Source organism: Orbilia oligospora (assembly GCF_000225545.1).
Source record: "Orbilia oligospora ATCC 24927 unplaced genomic scaffold scaffold00043, whole genome shotgun sequence".
Classification (NCBI taxonomy): domain Eukaryota; kingdom Fungi; phylum Ascomycota; class Orbiliomycetes; order Orbiliales; family Orbiliaceae; genus Orbilia; species Orbilia oligospora.
Window position 1 is genome coordinate 1,217,101 of NW_011645600.1, and position 18,609 is coordinate 1,235,709.

The 18,609-nt window shown below is 44.7% G+C and overlaps 5 protein-coding genes across 5 annotated transcripts; 2 read left to right on the forward strand and 3 right to left on the reverse strand.

Moving 5' to 3' along the window:
• Nucleotides 1-2,373: 2,373 nt before the first annotated feature.
• AOL_s00043g377 (uncharacterized protein) lies at nucleotides 2,374-3,818 on the forward strand (the record flags this gene model as incomplete). The annotated part of the gene is made up of 4 exons (XM_011120863.1): nucleotides 2,374-2,586; nucleotides 2,665-2,962; nucleotides 3,042-3,628; nucleotides 3,684-3,818. 4 exons carry the CDS (start codon nucleotides 2,374-2,376, stop codon nucleotides 3,816-3,818), a joined length of 1,233 nt encoding a protein of 410 aa, XP_011119165.1.
• A 1,407-nt stretch (nucleotides 3,819-5,225) lies between these two features.
• Nucleotides 5,226-6,446, reverse strand: AOL_s00043g378 (uncharacterized protein; the record flags this gene model as incomplete). The annotated part of the gene is made up of 2 exons (XM_011120864.1): nucleotides 5,226-6,046; nucleotides 6,269-6,446. The coding sequence occupies 2 exons, from the start codon at nucleotides 6,444-6,446 to the stop codon at nucleotides 5,226-5,228; spliced, it is 999 nt and encodes a 332-aa protein (XP_011119166.1).
• An 852-nt stretch (nucleotides 6,447-7,298) lies between these two features.
• AOL_s00043g379 (uncharacterized protein) lies at nucleotides 7,299-8,425 on the reverse strand (the record flags this gene model as incomplete). The annotated part of the gene is made up of 2 exons (XM_011120865.1): nucleotides 7,299-7,981; nucleotides 8,131-8,425. The coding sequence occupies 2 exons, from the start codon at nucleotides 8,423-8,425 to the stop codon at nucleotides 7,299-7,301; spliced, it is 978 nt and encodes a 325-aa protein (XP_011119167.1).
• A 2,966-nt stretch (nucleotides 8,426-11,391) lies between these two features.
• Nucleotides 11,392-13,167, forward strand: AOL_s00043g380 (uncharacterized protein; the record flags this gene model as incomplete). The annotated part of the gene is made up of 5 exons (XM_011120866.1): nucleotides 11,392-11,675; nucleotides 11,846-11,987; nucleotides 12,078-12,458; nucleotides 12,535-12,564; nucleotides 12,622-13,167. The coding sequence occupies 5 exons, from the start codon at nucleotides 11,392-11,394 to the stop codon at nucleotides 13,165-13,167; spliced, it is 1,383 nt and encodes a 460-aa protein (XP_011119168.1).
• A 3,506-nt stretch (nucleotides 13,168-16,673) lies between these two features.
• On the reverse strand, nucleotides 16,674-18,422 carry AOL_s00043g381 (uncharacterized protein; the record flags this gene model as incomplete). Its single annotated transcript, XM_011120867.1, has 3 exons — nucleotides 16,674-17,579; nucleotides 17,643-18,266; nucleotides 18,354-18,422. The coding sequence occupies 3 exons, from the start codon at nucleotides 18,420-18,422 to the stop codon at nucleotides 16,674-16,676; spliced, it is 1,599 nt and encodes a 532-aa protein (XP_011119169.1).
• Between the last annotated feature and the right edge of the window lie 187 nt (nucleotides 18,423-18,609).

Genomic DNA, 18,609 nt, shown 5'->3' on the forward strand with positions numbered 1-18,609 from the left:
TACGGGGCACTAGGATCAAGACATAGATACACGAGCCGTTGATGGCTATCGATTTGCATAAGCCTGGTCCCGATGTTTGGCCCCTGACTAACTTAGGTAGCTCGCAGGTAGCAAGTTCACTGATGCCAGGATCAGATTTCCAACATGGAACATTCCATCCAGATCAGTGGGTTACTAAAAATGCCGAGGCCGTCTCTGTTGTTAAAGCATGGTAGTTTAAATTGTTCCAACCTTCTTTGAATACTTTAGTGATACAACTTAGGAGTTGGGTTTTGTTGGATTTAAGTTCCGTTGCTGACAAGTTTGTGACATCCCTGTACAGGCCGAAATCGTTGTCAAAGCCACTTAGGCCAAGCCAAAATTCTCTTAGTTTCTGACTTCAAACGTTTAACCTTTCGGGGCTTATTACTATGGCGTCATGGATAGATAGGGCTTGTCACCAGCGGCCAAACGCCACTGTAAAAGTCGTGGAGGTACATATTCGAGAATTGATTTTTTAGTTCAGGATGAAGAAATGTGGTGCTCGCCGACTGTTTTAGATGTTCGCTTAGATTCGGATTAATCTGAGGTCGTGACCAGGACAGTGCAGATATGCAGAAGTCGTGCACAAGAGTTGGTGATGGTGACAGCGGGAGCACAAAACCTGTTGGATCCTTGTCGAACGCTGGGACTGTTGGGACAAAATGGGTGTACTTGTGGAAGAGTAATTTCACGACGAGCCTGGTTAAGTTGGACCAACTTACATACAAATGAACATTGACACCACCTATGAGAAACCAAACACGTCCCCCGTGATACGTTGGACAGGGTAAAATTTTCGAGAATATCCGAGCCGTGCTCTTGCTGGGCCGTGCTTTTCGACCATCAGGCACCAAGCGTCATACCAATAAAATGAGAAATGATTGACAAAATTGGTCGCCGCAGAAAATGATAGTGCAGACGCAGAGATACAACCTTTTCGAGGCTGCCGTTTCTACTATTCTCTTTTAGTTGGGGAAATAAATTTCGAAAATACTTGAGCTGGTTGGGGAACATGTTCCGTTGCATCTAATCCATGGAGTATTCCGTCCAATTATAGAGGTCCTGGGATCCATTTATGACGGTATGCATGCAAGTTAGGGAATTGTGGAGATGATTCCGAGATCGAGAGAGACTAGACTGTTCCATGTGGGTACTGAACTAGCGACTCCCGCCCCAGCTTTAGTCTTGATGCAAAAGATCGAGCTTCAGCTGAAGAGAGATGAAAAGCTCAGGTCACACAAGACTAGGTCGTTCTTATTAGATCTCATTAGAAACATGGAAATTTCCTTCCGATGTATCCTCTTGCTCATGGGACGATCCACGGAGACATCCGCCTGTGGATTCAGATTCCCGCCCAGCGCCTCCCAACAGAAGAAGCTGAGTGAAATGCCCATCCTTCTTGCTCAGTCAGCCAGTAGGCTGCACATCTGGTTGCCGGGACTCGTTTAGAAGAGATCTCGATCTAGGAACAGGGGTGAGGGGAGGCGTCAGAACGGGGCCGGGTATTGCCCACGAAACTTTTCGTGGACCAGAATGCACCATCCTTAATGCTTCTTTCTTTTCTTCCATGAATCGAGCGAAATAAACTTGCCAGAAAAAATCAAGGTTCTGTAACCTTCATGACAGCCCAACTTAAAAAGATTTGCTTTTTGGCCTGCCGTTCCACAGCCATGTGTGAATTGGCTCCAAGTTAGGCTTTTATCTCCTCGGCCGGGGTAATTGAGACTCGATTCCAAGAGTGTGTCGGTTCCTTTCGCGGGGGCGAGGAGATCTTGCATAAAACATAGGCTCTAGAAGCCCAGTATCGTTTCCTTCTTTTTCCCACTCTCTCTTTGTTCTTGATATTCCTTTCCGATGGGTACAAAATACAACAGGACTGGTGGAGCACACGACCAAGATTGATTACCTGAAACTAAGACCGAAAGGAAGCCTGCCCTGACAACAGCGTCTACCAGCCAACCGACCTGGGGACTGTGTTGGTATTCCGAGACCTCAACACGCCGCAACGTCCATCACAACACTTTTAGACGCCGAGACCAGCTCTTCAAAGGAGGAGGCACCAGCACGACTACCGACCACTACGCACTGCACTGTATTGTGGAATAGACATTCCTATAGAGCGTCCGATCAAAGCCAATCATAACCATCTCTTCTCCTTCTTCCTCTTCTCTTCTCCTTTACCTACACTCCATCACGATATCTGATATCATCCACCAATCCTCTCGTGCCTCCAACATCTCCAATACCCCTGTCAATTGTAGATATCCTTCAAGCTTTCTACACTATCGTTTATTTTTTTATATATTATATAGATTCTGCTTTGCCGACGGTATCTGTTTCTCTCTTTCAAAAATGGCCTCCCAACCAACTGCAGAATCCACGACCGGCACAGTCATGCAGAGCTTCAGCTGGATCTTTTACCAACGTCCAGCTAAGGGTCTGAAGACCTCTGAGAAGATTGACTACCAGAACTGTGTCAAAAGCAACTGTAGTGCCAATTTCACTGCTGCCGGTATCCCACAAAGCCTCTCTTTGGATAGGATTCTGCAAAACGAAACAGCTTCAGTAAGTAAAACACCTAATGGAGGGTAGTACAATTCAGATATCGACCGAATACTAATGGTTTTCTGACTTGCAACACAGCCATGTTCAATCTCGGATCTGCTCAATTACTTGCGCTATATTGAACACTCCCCTGAGCATCTTGAATTCTACCTCTGGCACGAAGACTACACTAAGAGATTCGAGGCCTTGAGTGATGAAGAGAAAGCACGCTCTCCCGCCTGGACTTTCAATAAAAATGGCACTCCAGTTGTTGGGTATGGCTCTGCAGTTTCTACTCTCAGGTCTAATAGTACCGTCTCTCGAGGCAGTTCCTTTGATGATAAGGACAACTTGTTTTCCTACAACTCCAAGAAGCCTTCTTTAGTTTCCGAAGAATGTAAGTTGCTTATTCCATTTTTGACGTTTATGCCGAATCTCTTCAGTCAGCTAATTTTATTTGTGTAACCACCAAATAGTTTCGGCTCAGCCCTTCCGAGCGGAGATTTCCCGTATTATCGCTCGTTACATCGCCCCTGGCGGTGCCAGGGAGCTCAATATTTCTTCTCGTGACCGTGAGGCTACAATTCAAGCTTTATCCTATACGACCCACCCATCCGCTGTCATGAACCTCAAAGTCGACTGTGACAACTATCTTCGCCACCAATCTCATCCTAACTTCATTCGCTGGGTTATTGCCAACTGTACTAACCCTCGTATGAACTTTGCATACTCATTGGGTTCCGGTTTGCTTGTCCTCGCCATCCTCCTCAGCCTTTTCCTCACACTCAGTTCGGCTCCTCGAGCATGGCGACTATTCGGCGCTCTCCTCTGGTCTATTGGTGTTATCATTCTTATCTGTGCTTGGAAAGGAATATGTCTCGTTCTTATGGCTATGGGTCATCGCCGCCTCCTTGAGCCTTGGGAAATCAAGCACGACGATATCGAAGACGATAAGAGCATGGCTTCTAGCAGCTTCGACGAAGCTCTTCCAGATAGCTGGGATGATGCTCCGTGGATGCAACGTGACAGGAAAAAGGCCTGGCTTCGCCGAGTGTTTGGAGATGTAAGTTTTCACCCATCTATATCTAAATTTTCTTCTCGCTAACCATTATAACCAGACTGTCCCCGTTGAAGACAACCAAGTCCGCCGCCTCCAGGATATCATTTTGCTTCAAGGTCTTGGGCTTACTATCCTTGGAACACTCCCGTTCATCGCGGTGTTCTTGGCTATCCCCCAGGGCCATCTCATTTAAATCCGGTTCCTGCTTTTTCCTTTTATGAATGATATTGCTTGTTTCGTCTCTTTGTAAACTATACTACATGTTTTTTCTTCCCGCTAGGCCCTTTTTACACCTTTTTTTTCAGAGAACACAGGTTGTTACTGATTTCATAATAAACAGTTCCAGCTCTGTTGTCCACTTTTATGACACAACAAGCGTTACACCTACGTTCTTACTAAAGCCCCTTTTGACATGCAGATTTCTCTCTTGTTATACCTAGGAGCGCTTTGCTTTTTTTTTCTCTTCTTTCTAAAATTCGACTTATTAGCGGGGGACTCTATGGAGTTTTGGGGTTCTGGGAAATTATGATACACTACAGACACTATGAACAATAAAAGACTGTTTCCATTCTTCTAAGCAGCATGTGGCTTATCGAACTATGCTTGATCTCAAAGGCTCATATCTTTGCTTCTACTGCTTAAACTTTTGGGCAACTTGATGTTCAGGACGCCACGGTCCCCGTTCACAAAGTATAAACTTTCGGTTCGGACGAACTAGCCTCGAGACCAGGCGCAGGGTGAGGGCACATTAAAATACAAGCATATCGATAGCTATTAATGTTTCTAGCTTGATTCTGCTGTGACAAAGTTTTTGAAGTTTTCAATTAGATTTTAATCTTTATTTTCTTTTTCTTTTTTAATTTTGCCCACAATGCCATTGTCTCAATCGAAGCCTCAAAGAACATTCTATATCGCAATTGCAAATGATTACCTTAGTCGCCACATGAACGATTGATGCAGACAAGGTACAGAATCTTATTTTTCTATGTACATGTGGGTTTTAGGTTCCCGGATTCATTGATATAGTTTACTTAAAAACTAACTCATCACATTTTCAGGAACCAAAGGTTATTCCGCGTCCGGTCGAGGGCGAGGAACTTTATATCCAGACTTTGCTATTCTGCCATTTTCATAATTGCCAAGAAAACCCGCAAGTCTAGAACGAATATGTGGCATCTGATTATTTACAATTCCCGGAAATTTAGTTTTCCGGGCATGTAAGAAAGATGGAATTCGAGATGTATGTTGAAACTTTCTCCTCAGGTACCCGGGTTCTCGCCACTAGGTTACCATCTCGAAAACCCTTCTGCAATGGTGGATATTTATCATCTGGTAGAAGGGATGTATTTCTACTTAGCCTCCACCGCCATATCGCATATCGCCTTTTGTGAGACATTGATTGAGGCTGAAAGACAGTTAACCTAAATATCTCAATCATTTCTAGTTATAAACTCTTGATATCAAAGTACTTAAGCGCTTGAATTCCCATATGGCCATATAATCTACTGGTACGAGATGTTCCAAGAATAATATCACTTCTATTAATAGCTATCTTTCTTTGCATAAGGACAGATACCCTTCGCCAATCATCTATCACTGATTAATTAAACTCCAACAGCCAAACATCACCAAGTCTCTCATTATCCTCTCCAAGCCCACCATGAAGAACCACCACATCCTTCCCCTCAATCTCGATGACATCAGCAGCGAACCATCCTCTCGGGGCTGGTCCGATTGTTTCCCACTCAACCTTCTGCCACGATTTCTCTTCAATATCAAATATCCAAGCATCATCCCACATCCTTCCCGCCCCAGCGTGTCCTAATGGCGACGGCCTTCCCTCACCGAACATTGTGAATAGATACTGTTTCCCTTCTACTCGAACCGTCAACAATGTTCCAACACTCCTGGGACCTGGACCTTCTATTCCGTTTGGATCAAAAACCACCCTCTCCCATGAATGATTACGCGGGGAGTATATATCAATAATCCCACCGATTTCTTCGGTCCCAGAGTACCCATTCATTCTTGCGACATTAATAGTCTTAGATTGAAATTCCTCAAAACAGCATATCGAACTACCACCCCTAGACGCACCAGGTGCATCGGGGAGTTTGATCCAAACATTTTCTTTGGGGTTGTAACTCCAAAGATCGGCTAACCGTCCTGACTCTGGACATCCCGCATGTATGTATATCAGCCCTTCTGCTCGGCTTGCTGTAGCTGCATGGTAGCTACGGCCGAGCGGGAATGAAGCCGACGGGTGTTTGGGTAGAATGAATTCCCAGCCTGTGGAGGAAGTATATTTCCATATACCACCATTTTCTTCGATCGGTGTCATCGCTAGTCCTCCGCGACCGCTGAATAGATAGAGAACTCCATCAAGGACAGCGGTTGCGCCACCCACGCGAGGAGTAGGGGCTGGGGAAACGTTAGAAAGTGTGGATGTTGTTACTGTGCCTCATTCCCAAGTTTGTAAGAAATATAGACTGTTAGCTTTCCCTGTATTGATTTATTGTCGCACAGGTGTATCATATTTAAATATACAGGTTTCAAGCTGGATCGTTACTCAAGTACAACAAAATAGAAACCCAAAAAGGAAAGAAAGTTAGGAGATCTAAGATGCGGCTCAGTAGAACGTACCGGTACTTCCATTGAAGTTTATGAGCTCCAGAGCGCCGTCGACCGGCACTCTGGCAGTGACTTCGCCGCCATATATGTAAACTTGTTGGCCGACGACGGCAAGGTTCTGCGAAGACCGCTTTAATCGGTCCGACCCGGCAATTTTGGTCCAGGTACCCCGAATAGGTGCAGGTGCCATTTTCCAGATATTCGAATTTCCGATCGATACTAAGGAATTCTTCTAACTATTATCCGTAGAAATATTTCGAAAATAAGATACCAAAGATAGTGGTCTCACCGACGCTTTCACGCGTGTCAATTACGTTACTTGACGTTGTGAGATGCTGGGACGTGCGTTGACGTCAGAAAGAGCAGCGTTCGAACATTTTCTGCTTGGGCGCCACTAAGGTTGCAGACAGGCCAGGGACAGCTGCTACCAATATTAATACATCGTCCCATGTCTCCGAGTCTAATAGTTAATACCCATTTCATGGCATCACTGCGAACAAATGTTAATTAATTAGGTGCACAGGCAAATAAATAAACACGCAGACACGCAGACACACAGACACACAGACGTATAGACAGGAATAGAGAGTCAATGTGCCTTCCAGAAGATCTAGAGAATCGGGTTTGTAGCACCAGTATGCATGTGCTCCTAGCTCTTTACCCTGGACGGTACAGCCAGCCCTCGAACGCCCAAATGCTAGCAACACCCAAAATACCACAACTTCGGAAACAGGATGAGCGGATGAACAAAGAGCAATTGTAAGAAAGACATTGTACATATACATGACCTAGCCGTGAACTTAACCAATTACAAAACTAGAGAAGAATATGAAGTTAGACTGCTATAAAAGTTAAAAATAAACAATTAAGAATCGAGAAAGGAGGAAAAAGGACAAATAGAAGGGGAAGGAAATAACAAAAACGGAGAAAGGATGCCATAAAATATCGAGGAAAACACCGTGGCCACCGAATGCATATGAAAAATCAATTCACATTGGTCCCACTTTGGTTGACAAATCAATCTTGTATAAGTGAACAAATATTAATTATTGTCTTCGAGTTCCTGCCCTGGAATCAGACCAGGAGCTACATTTAATGTGGATAATTCACGCTTTTTCACAGCTCCAGCACCTGCCCCCCCACCGGCGCCGCCACCAAAGCCAAATCCTGGACCCGACCCTCCAAATGGACCTTTATCCCATCCCCGAGCATCATTAGGCCCATAAAGACGGTTCGTTCCTGAAGGGCCAGCAACGGATTCCAAGTTCTCCAAATCTAGTTCTTGCTGTACTACTCTTAATAATTCGGGATCTATTTGTCCTTCAAGAATATCTAGTTGTCGCCGGGCTTCCTCTAACAGGTCCGGATCTATTTGCCCCTCCGTATTAATATTTCGTAGCTCTTGATCGGCTACATTTAGTAGGTTTGCATCTATTTGCCCCATACCACCATCGTTGTCTAGCACTCGTTCCGAAGCCGTTGCCAGCGCATCCAAGCTAGGCCCTACTGTTGGTGGTGGTCTCTGTATTGCTTGTAATTGCCGGGCCCAATTTGGTACAATTGGGTATTGTGCTACCTGAAACACCATGTTACGGGGGGCCCATACGTAGTCTGGGTTCATATCCCTAAAGGTTTGCGGGAGGTTGTTTAACGCATCAACATGCGCCTGAAAATCTTCACCCTCAATCAAGTCCGGTTGGAGAGCTTTAGTGTCACAGTAACAACCTGCAATGAAAATATTAGCGCTGGCCTGGAAACCAATCATTATTGATTTATACCACTAATGTGAATTAAATTTATGGCAGAAATCTCGAAAAAGAAAGAAAGAAAGAAAGAGAAAAAGAGAAAAGAGAAAAGAGAAAAGAGAAGCTTACCCCACCAATGTTTACAAGCTAGAGGTAGCTGATCGCCCGGTTTGCACCACATATTACTAGACTTTGCGGGGCGCACGGGATTCGACATTATCCGGCCCGTTGGTTGATCACAAAGACAAGAGTAACATTTTTGAATCCTGCCCCTAATCGACGTCTTAATCTCCAGCTGGCCTTGGGGGTTGTCGGCTTGAGCAGCCATCAATTGCTGGTAATTAGGGCGTCTAGTAAGCTCTGGGCTAAACGAGTTGCTCCTGAATATCATAAGCTCAGGATAATCGGCTGGGTCTGCCGGCATATCGAATATGATTGGCGACAGCCATCTACATCGCACTTTAAATGGCGTGTGAAAAATAGAAGAAGGAACCACACGCTTTCTACCATCTTGAGCAAGAGAGGTTTTGTTACTTGATGAATGGTAAATTTCCAGGGCCTCCGTCTGCTTTGAGGTGTCATTAAGAAACGCCACTGTTGTACCATTTTGTTTAGGGGATACTGGAAGTGCTGGAGCTGGTATCGACGCATTCGTATGAATATCAATAATTGGAGTGTTAGCTGCCTCGTCCTGTAGGGGTAAGGCTAGATTGCCTCGGAGAAAGAGGTAAAAAACAAGAATGGCCCAAACATAGTTCAGGTTGCGAATTTGAAGGGGCATATTTCAATTCTAAAAAAATCGGATTAATATCCAAGTCCCTGCTAGCCAGCTAAGCAGAGCTAGAGTTATTTCCTGAGGTGCTGGGCTAATGGCTATCGATTCAAATAACGGTTACAAAATGGGCACAACGGCCATAAGGTATGGTCTTATATATATAGAAAGTGTGTAATTTGGAGCGCAGAGTGTACTAGAATCAATCGAAGGATACTTGGTCTCGTACCCTCATGACATAGCATATAATATTAATATTATAATTTGCAATACCACCTGTCTCGTACCCAAAGAGACCCCGGAAGGATCTCACATTTTTGACAATCCAACAGGGATGCCAATCTAAGGAGTTTATTGTTACGAGACCAGTCTATTCCGAGTTTCGACGCCGCGAAGCTAAGTTAACGCGCCAGTATATGTTCGCGGCGGGAGCGCCTACGCCCCCCCCCCCCCCCCCCCTAGCTCCGAACGAGTAGTTAAACCAGTTCACCTTGCGCAACATTATTTGTAGCTGTTGAAAAACCTCCATTAATAGCTTCGAACCTCGCCATATATGTGCCTTCACAGTGTGTCGCAAGTCCAGTTTGTTTGCTGTGCGGTTTGCTGGAAAGGTTGTATTTACGTTGTATCTACATGCAGAGAGTACTTTATACCTAAAGCCGAAGCCGAGGATCAGACTTTGAACATTTTCAATGCGCAAGGCTAACATTTTTCGAAAATATTTTTTTCTAGGCTAGTTCAGAGTCACTAGCAAAGCCTGAACTCTGATATATACGCCTCTTTGAAAACACCACCTCACAGACATAAACACCAGCTTGTCTCGTGCCTAGAATTGTTCCATTGGAGGCAAATGGCAAACGTTCGAATTGTAATTAGAAGTTAATGGTCGGCGTTAATATAGAGTAATATTAAGGTCCGAAGTGCGCTTGGTAGTGCTGGACACAAGGATTATAGCAACAAATGCAAAGCCCCAGCCAAAAACCGAAAGAGATTTGCGAAGGTGCTACCCTGTATTGACCCCGCAATTGATTCCTTTGTGGGAGAGGAACCTTTGTTATGAGCTCCTACTAGTGCATTGTCACTCGACGAATACCGAAGTGCCACCTAGTTATGTGCTACCAACCGGCGTGAACTGGAGAAAAACGGTAGAACTGGTATGGTACCGAACGGGAAAGTCGACAATTTTGCAATTTTTGTTGTATTCACAAAGACGGACGGGATTTGATATCGATGTCTGCGAACAAGGGTCGTAGCCTCCCAGATTTTGACGGTTCTCTGTTGGTCTGAAATTTTTCAATCGTTCACGAATTTAATTTTCGATCGTTCATTCACTCACATGTGCACACCGGATTGAGGATATTGATTCATGTCGTGATGTCACAAAATCGGTAGATAACGCCCAGAGATTCAGAAAGGGAATAAGCTCTGCGTGCGCCAAACTAAATGGAGTAAAAGAACGGTTTAAGTCCGAATGCCGACAGCCACTTCTGATATAAGCTTAGGGGAACTAAATCGAGTTTAGTAAAGTTTACGCCCATTTGACCAAGCGCAAGTGGGCCTGCCTCGAGTCGACGTCACGGAATACAACTGAAAAAAAACTAAATAAAAAAAGAGATCGAGGTCAGAATATAAATATGAAGCTAGGGATCGAGGGTCAGAAGGACGAATTCGATCCAGGGTGATCGATATACCAATTCACCGATCGCGAACGATCTTTACATCAAATCAAAAGAAGAAAAAGGGAACAAAACGAGACTAAGCTTAAGCTAGACGACCTCGAGTGCTTCACGAAGGATACTTGCTAGTGCAGCACGGCATCCGAAGGTTCCGGCGCCGATAGCGAATTCAAGTGTGACTCCAAACAGCTGTACTTCGTCAAGATAACGTGCAGCGCCGTAATATCAACATCCTATCCTGCGAGTTGAATTTACTCCAGGTTAATGCCAATAGCTATCTAAACTGCACATGCAGGTGTCAGTACTTACTTGTTGGGTATACCGGTACTTGTTACGAAGATAAATAACTGAAATCGAACGAGGCGAATCGAATCCGCGGGTCAGAACGGGGCGCCTACGGACTGCAGCCAGACAGACATCAGCTTCCGAGTCAGATCTAGAGCTCGAGCCCTTGCTTGGATGGCCGGGCTTGCTCTGTCGTGGAGAAATAATAATATAGCAGGGTTAGTTAAGGTAAGGAAGAAGTATGTAAGAAGGAAGCTATTATTACAGAGCAGTTCGTATAATAATTTAATTCCATCCCGTTCCCCGACCACTCTCGCTCTTATAAATTACAAATCTCCTTCCTCTCTCTCTGACCTCTCACCTGCCAGCACGTAATTCCTCTCACGCACGTCCTGTTTCTCTTCCCCTCCCTCTTCCTGTTTCTCTTTCTCTCCCTCTCCCTCTCACACGATTTCAGTATTGTCCGGCACTTTGGTGTTCCGCTGAGGTCTTGTCCCGGGTTATTAACCGTCCCCCAACAAATAGGCACAAAAGAACCTATTACCTAAATCTACATTACGGATAGTCGAAAGCAAAGCAGAATCGACAAGAATATCAGGATCCTGAGAGTTATTGTTAAGGAAGAAAGGTTCAATTCAAAGAGACACGGGATTCAACATGGCAAACACCACGCCTGCGCAAGAAGAGAACGGCCACCAGCCTCTCACGAAGACCGTTTCGGCCGCCAGCAATGCCTCTCACAAAAGAGCAAAATCCTTCCGACAGGAAACTGCGAAGGAGTTCCAGGCTCGCGAAAAGCATCCTTTGGCAGGTCATTTTGCCCATCTGACATCGGATCAGGAAAGCGCCGCCCAGGAATTTCGCAGAGAATTATACGAGAAGGGACTTTATACACCAGCGAGTGAGAAGGGACAAGCAAGTCACGATGATACTACTCTGCTGTACGTGTGCCCTTCATGCTCATTTCTATTCGCTCAAAACGGGGTTTGCCATGCTTTCGACGGATGGTGGCGGCTGTTACTCGCTTTATCGATAGATACAAGAAAATTGGGGTGTGTCCAAGCTAATCCTAGTCCGCTCGTGCTCGTCACGGGATTCCCGATTGATACAGGAGATTTCTACGGGCGCGAAAGTTCGACGTGCCTTCTGCTGTCATCCAGTTCGCAGACACCGAGAAATGGAGACAAGAAACTAAGATCGAGCAGCTGTACGATACTATCGATATCAACGAGTACGAGCAGGCGAGGTCGGTGGTGAGTGACATCCCCCGCTTTTCCTAGATATCATTAGTGCAGCGTCATCGCATTTATCCGCAGAATCACTGACGATGATGATAATCGTAGTATCCACAATGGACCGGCCGTCGCGACCGACGCGGAATTCCCGTCTACCTTTTCAAAGTCGGCCATCTTAATGACAAGACCATGAACGCCTATGCCAAATCCACCGCTCACAAGGGCTCAACCATTCAAGTGGCCGGAACCTCGAAAACACCCGACCGAATGCTTCGCCTTTTCGCCCTTTACGAGTCCATGACCCATTTTATCCTTCCTTTGTGTAGCGTTCTGCCGAGAGAACACCCAGAAACCCCGGTAGACTCGACGAACAATATTGTGGATATTTCGGGTGTTGGTTTGAAGACATTCTGGAACCTGAAGAATCATATGCAGGATGCTAGTACACTTGCTACGGCACATTATCCAGAGACATTGGACAGAATCTTCGTATGTTCAAACCCACAAGCCGGATATACTGCGACGGGGAATTAGCAAAACTAATAAATGGGACATGTATTCGCAGATTATCGGAGCTCCAGGTTTCTTCCCAACCGTAGGTTCTCACACCTCCTCTCAATGAAGCGAGGCAATCAACTAATATCGACACTAGGTCTGGGGTTGGGTTAAACGTTGGTTCGATCCCGTCACGGTCTCCAAAATCTTTATCTTATCCCCAAATGAAGTCCTATCCACCCTCGAAAAGTACATCGACAAGAAGAACATCCCCAAAAAGTATGGCGGCGAGCTAGACTACGAATTCGGCATGCTACCTAACCTCGACGATGACGCAAAGCAGCTGCTTTCCGACATGCAGCACACCACTGAGACCGGATGGACAATTGGACCGATGAGATGGGTTGGTGGAGACGGGCCTGGAGCAAGGCTTGTGGCAGTTGGGTCAGAAAACGGACATAAAAGGAGCAGGGTCCTCGCCATGCCGGATCACCTACCAGTCAACCACGTAATAAACGGAGAAACCGGCGTTGTACCTTTGAATCTCTCTGATACTCCTGGTACCCTAGGTGCAGACCTTGCCGCCGTTAAGAAGGCAAAGGTTGCCAGCGGGAAGTCACTTGAGACGAATGGCGAAAGAAGCAACGGTGCTCTACCTGAGACCACCGTGAACGGCCAAATGGAAGCTCTAGCGATTAGTTAGAAACCTTCGGATAGGAAAGTCTGCAAAGAACAGATTAAGGGCGTTTTTGGGGTGTTTGCGGTGCTTGATTTCATCATTATTGGCGGGTTCATAGTGGCCATGATACTCCTGCTTTTACTTTCATTAAGAGTCAGCGGATATGCCATTCATTTGCAGTCGCTTTGAAAACATCCCCTCCTTCCATTCCAGCTCTATTCTTTTTATGTGCTTTTTGGCTTTGGAACTAGTACATATTGCGAATGATTTTCTTTAAAGGACATTTGAAATAGAGATTATGTTGTTGATGGCACTCGGAGGCATTGGGGAGTCAAAGATCTGGGAGAGTTTTCGGTTGTATAGTATGTATGTATCTAGCTTACTTACCCTCTATCTTCATATCGATATCATTTCATCATTGAATTGCAATTTTATGAGACCTGAGGCCCATGTACATACATATGTACCGGGGCAGGAAAAGAACATGGTTTCTTTCGCGTATCCCGCACACCGGGTAAATGCAGATGTTTTGGCTTATGCCGTACCTGCAGGTGAACATCTGAAACGTCAAAGCAAACACCCTCAGATGCCCATGGGCTTTCTAGAACGGCAAAATTTTTAAAGATAGATCTATATATAGCAAAAATAGTCCTTAAGAATGTTACACCATGGTATGTTCTTCGATCGTTTCAGCGAGGTCTTGTGGAGGACCCGCCATATTGAACTATGCGGCACATACACCATATAGCTAAGTAGTTGAGCTGACCAGGATCAATGATCTGACCAACCAGTGTAAGCAAGAATCTCTGATGACTATTCCAACAAAGCAAGGCTTAAGGGGGTTTGTACATCGTATTCTCATACGCCGAGTATTTCTTTCGCTAAATTTATAGACATTGGCGTTCTTAACGTTTTTTTTATCAAGCTCGAGACGAGATTTCAGAAACTAGGAACCGTTTATCTCATCTTTGAACCAATAGTTTCCAACATCGGATCTCAAGCTAGTTCGCCTCCAGTTTCTAATCTTAACATTACCGATATTGAAGAGGAGGGAAGAAGTAGTTAACGGCACGATATCGGTTAGCTAGCCCTACCGGCCATCCAGAATTAATATATATTTTAGGTTGTTACACACCGAAATTGTGGAGCCATATATGCATATCCGGTACCTGAAACTCGGGCCCTCTAGTCCTATTCAAACTTAGGGTTCTGAGATCCTCTATCTTCAATGGTAAAATTGTACGATATATCCGATTGATTGATGGTCTTGGGAAGCTTGTATGGTTAAGCTAGTCCATATAGTGATATATTACTTGGCCACCATTGCTACCGCGATGTATGAACGTTGTATTCCCAAACATTATCCGTGCGTGCACGTGTAAATTGGGACCATGCTATCCGCAAGCCGTTGGGATTGAAACATTGAAACAGTCAATATAAGCTTTGCGGATTCTAAAAAAAGTAATTGATGTTCTTGTTGGAATGGCTTTCAGGGAGTTTAGTACCGATATTGGTTTTCTTTGCGTAACTATCTTTGGCTTCCGGATCCGTGTACGTACGAGACAATATCTTCAACCATATCATGTGTTCCTGAACTGAGCTCATGAGATAGAATTAAAGGTCATCTAGCTATCTAGCTAGCTAGGTGCATGTCCACCCATGATAGTACTAGTCTAGATCGATCTTTATCCACTGTGATAATACAAAATACAATAGATGTGTGAGGGCCCGAACGAGATCCAAAAATAATCATCTTGTACTCTTTTCCAGTAAGCTTTGACGGCACGGGATTTTTCACCGAAGTTGTGGAGTGGCGAATATGCACATGGCAAGCCGTTTGCACAGGGTCTCTCACGTACATTCACAGCTGGCTAGCTCTGGCTAGCTACAACCAATTTGGGTCATCTGCAAAGCTGTCTTCGTTAACCCTACCGTTCCTCGAATGAGCTGGATAGATCTCCGAGGATGGGAGTTTCTGGACATGCCCCCCGCTCACGTGGACCGGAAAGCCCATTATAGACCCATAGATATAGCATTCTTTCTGTCAAAAGAGAGTCAATGGATAAATCATCAAGAAGAACATAAATACGACCAAGATATCCTCTTCAATTACAATTTATCTCGCTCACCATCATAAACAGATATCCATTCCTTCAGCTAGCTTTTACATTTCAAATTCTCTCTCTCCAAAAAAAAACTTCTACAAGTCCCTTTTTACCATCAAAAACAATAATTTATTACTTCTCCTTCCACCAGAAATCATAATGCAGCTCGATAAGGCCGAACTTGGAGCCCTCCTTGGCGTACTCGGGGTTGGGCTTATTGCTTTCCTTGTCATGTTCTATAAGTTTGGGTGGTTCCCATTCCGATGTGTGCCTAGAAATGATAAGACTGTTAAGGAGCTCGAGGTTTCTCGTAAGTTTATTTCTTCGTTTGACTAAGTTTACAAATGGGGTCTCTGGAATGGCAATATGTTCTCTTCTCTTTGAAACTATTGTATTTAAATATACAAAGGAACCTCTAAAAAGTACTTGATCATTTTTGCTAACTCCAATCCCGGGGTGTACATATATAGCAGCCTAAGCTATCTATCTTTTCCTATCGATATATCCGGGACTACGCTTCAGACAACCGTCGAGTAGCGAGAAACATTCAACAATTCGACACACGAGAGATGCTTAATTATAATACATACGCATACCAAATTTTATTCATAACGACTAGCTAGCACGGCACAAATTTTCCTCTAGTCGATATGCAGTATGCCGATCAATCAAAGACCTTTTCGTTGGAAGATTGTTGATATCTCATGGAGGTCTGGCTTTTCTTATTGTTACTGGTTTTGATGTATGGACTTTAGTTCCCTTATTTTTTTCGTTTCCCTTTTTCACAATTCGAGTTTATGGACAGCATGCTTTCTTGGATTTTATAAAGTCTAAGGGATGTATGAGCTATAAATTCATGTTCTTTCACTTCTTACGTTCTTTAATCCCGTGTATCTAGACTTTGATTTATCATATGGACTCTTCCGTCCCTTGATATATTGATATTATCATAGGTAACCCCACGGCGGGAAATTCAATACTTTTTCTAAAACCAAGACAAAAAAAGAAATAACGTTGGTTGTTTTACTTATTTCAAGATCCTAAAAGCGATATGTCCAATTTAATTCTAAAACCATGCAGCCGATACCGGTTTGTTATGTATGAGGCTCAAATGTTTGGTCCACACGCGGCTGGCCGGCGCGGCTGTGGTTATCATGATCCTGTGTTAGTTTGAGTCATATATATTAGGCCCATGATATATCCCCAGGTATATAAGGCTCTAAGATATCCCACCTTCTCCCGCTTTGATATTTCTCACTTTACTAAGAATGGTTTTAGGATGTATAATCATAAGATAAAATAAAATAAATAAACAGCTAGTGGTTGTGGTATCGTACAAATATCATAAATCATAGGTGGAAATACAATCTCAACCGCCTCGATCGATCACCCCCCCACCCCCTTGACCCTGGCTCCTAGCTATATTTACGAACTCATAGCTCTTCTCTTCAACTGAACGACAGGACCCTTCTTCGTTCCAACAAAGTGGTCATCCATCTCCCAACCTCCCTCAACATCTTCACCGACTTTCCTCAACCTCTGCTCCTCTGGAATCGAAACTTCAAACTCCCAAACTAGTCTTGCTAATGTGATCTTCATTTCCATTAATGCCAAACCCTTTCCGATACATCCACGTGGTCCGATACTGAAGGGACAGAATGCCTTTCTGGCTTTATCCACGTCGGCCTTTGTAATAGATCCAATACTTGGGACGGTTTCACCTTCGATCCATCTTTCTGGGATGAAATCATCTGGTCTGGGGTAGGAATCTGGAAGTCTATGGACAGAGTAGATGGGGGTACCGACATCAACACCAGCGGGGATGAACTTGCCATCGATGGTTAATCCGCCGCTAAGGACTTCTCGGGGTAAACCACCAGGAACAGCGGGGGAAAGTCTCATAGCTTCATCGATAACGGCTTTAAGATAGGAACATTCATTCAACTTTGCACCACTAATGATTTCTTCAACATCAGTGAATGCAGATCTGATTTCGGCTTCTAGACGTTTCAAGGCAGTTGGGTGTCTGACGAGCCAGAAGACAGCCGCAGCAAGACTGGTGGATGTGGTGTCGCTTCCGGCGACCATGAGGACGTTGCTTTCGCTCCATAATTCCGGCATGGTCAGCTTTTCACCGGTTTCTGGGTCGCTGGCGTTGAGGAGGTAGTAGAAGAAGTCCTTTCGTGCATTGTGGCCGAGGTCGGTACGTTCTTTGGCACGGAGTGTAGCCTGTTGACGGGACTTCATGATGAAATTCCAGCGGTCACGGGTGATCTTGGGGATGACAACTTGATCTAGATGGTGGGAGTCGAGAGGGAGCCAGAGACCGCACTGCAATAGCCTGTTAATAACTTTCCTAGTAATATATCATTTATAAGTTTAAATCTGACTTACCAAGAAATGTCTTTGAGCAGCTCGATCAACCAGCTCTGGCAAGTGTCTATTCCCAGTACCCTCCAAAAGCTCGAACGATTTTCCGAAGCATAAGAATCCAAGGACATCAAAAGTCAAATAATTAAACCAATTGGCCATATTCCTCATCTTAACAACGCCCTTCTCATCACGGCTTTCTCCCTCGACGTCCTTCGGAGCATCAAGCAACTGCTTCTGAAAAAACCTGATCCGATCAAGAATCAAATCCTCCATACCCTTCAACGCAGACTCGCTGAAAGCCTGGGATAAAATACGTCTTTTCCTTCCATGTGCAACTTTATCAATCCCGCTGTGGGTATTTGGGTTTGACTTGATCGCAGGGAAAGCGGTGTAAAATCTTGCTTTACGGATTTGCTTGGAGTAACCGTAGATTTCATGGAGCGCAGCAGAGGAATTGATGGAGACGTATGATGGAGTGACACGGACATGGGTACCGTATTGCTCGTGGAGGGAGTGCACCCATAAGTGACGTTTGCCGGTCATACCATGGTACAAGGAAACAAGCGGCGTGATGCGGCACAGAATTGGGCCGGGAATGTGACGTGCAGGGTGCAGGAAGAGATTATAAAAGGCGAGGGCAAAAAGCTGGAAATTATATCATTCGTTAGCGAATAATTCCTTCTTTCATCATTCTTCTTCTCTTTTTCTAGGTCATTGCGGTCGTCGACTTACATAGAAGAAGCAACTGCCCAGCAGCGCCGCTGCAATGTAGAGCGGGCTAGAGAGGATGACAGCAATCATGATTGATGGCTCTGCGATGAACACTACTTGAGAAAATTCAAGTTGTATGCATCGAATAGCTAGCAACTGGCGATATAAAGAGAGAGAAAGAAAGAGGAAAGAAAGAGGAAAGGAAGCTGTCGAGGAGGGATAGTATTTATATATAGTCTCGAGATAACCCGAAACCGTCTTTCCAGTGCACCGAGTT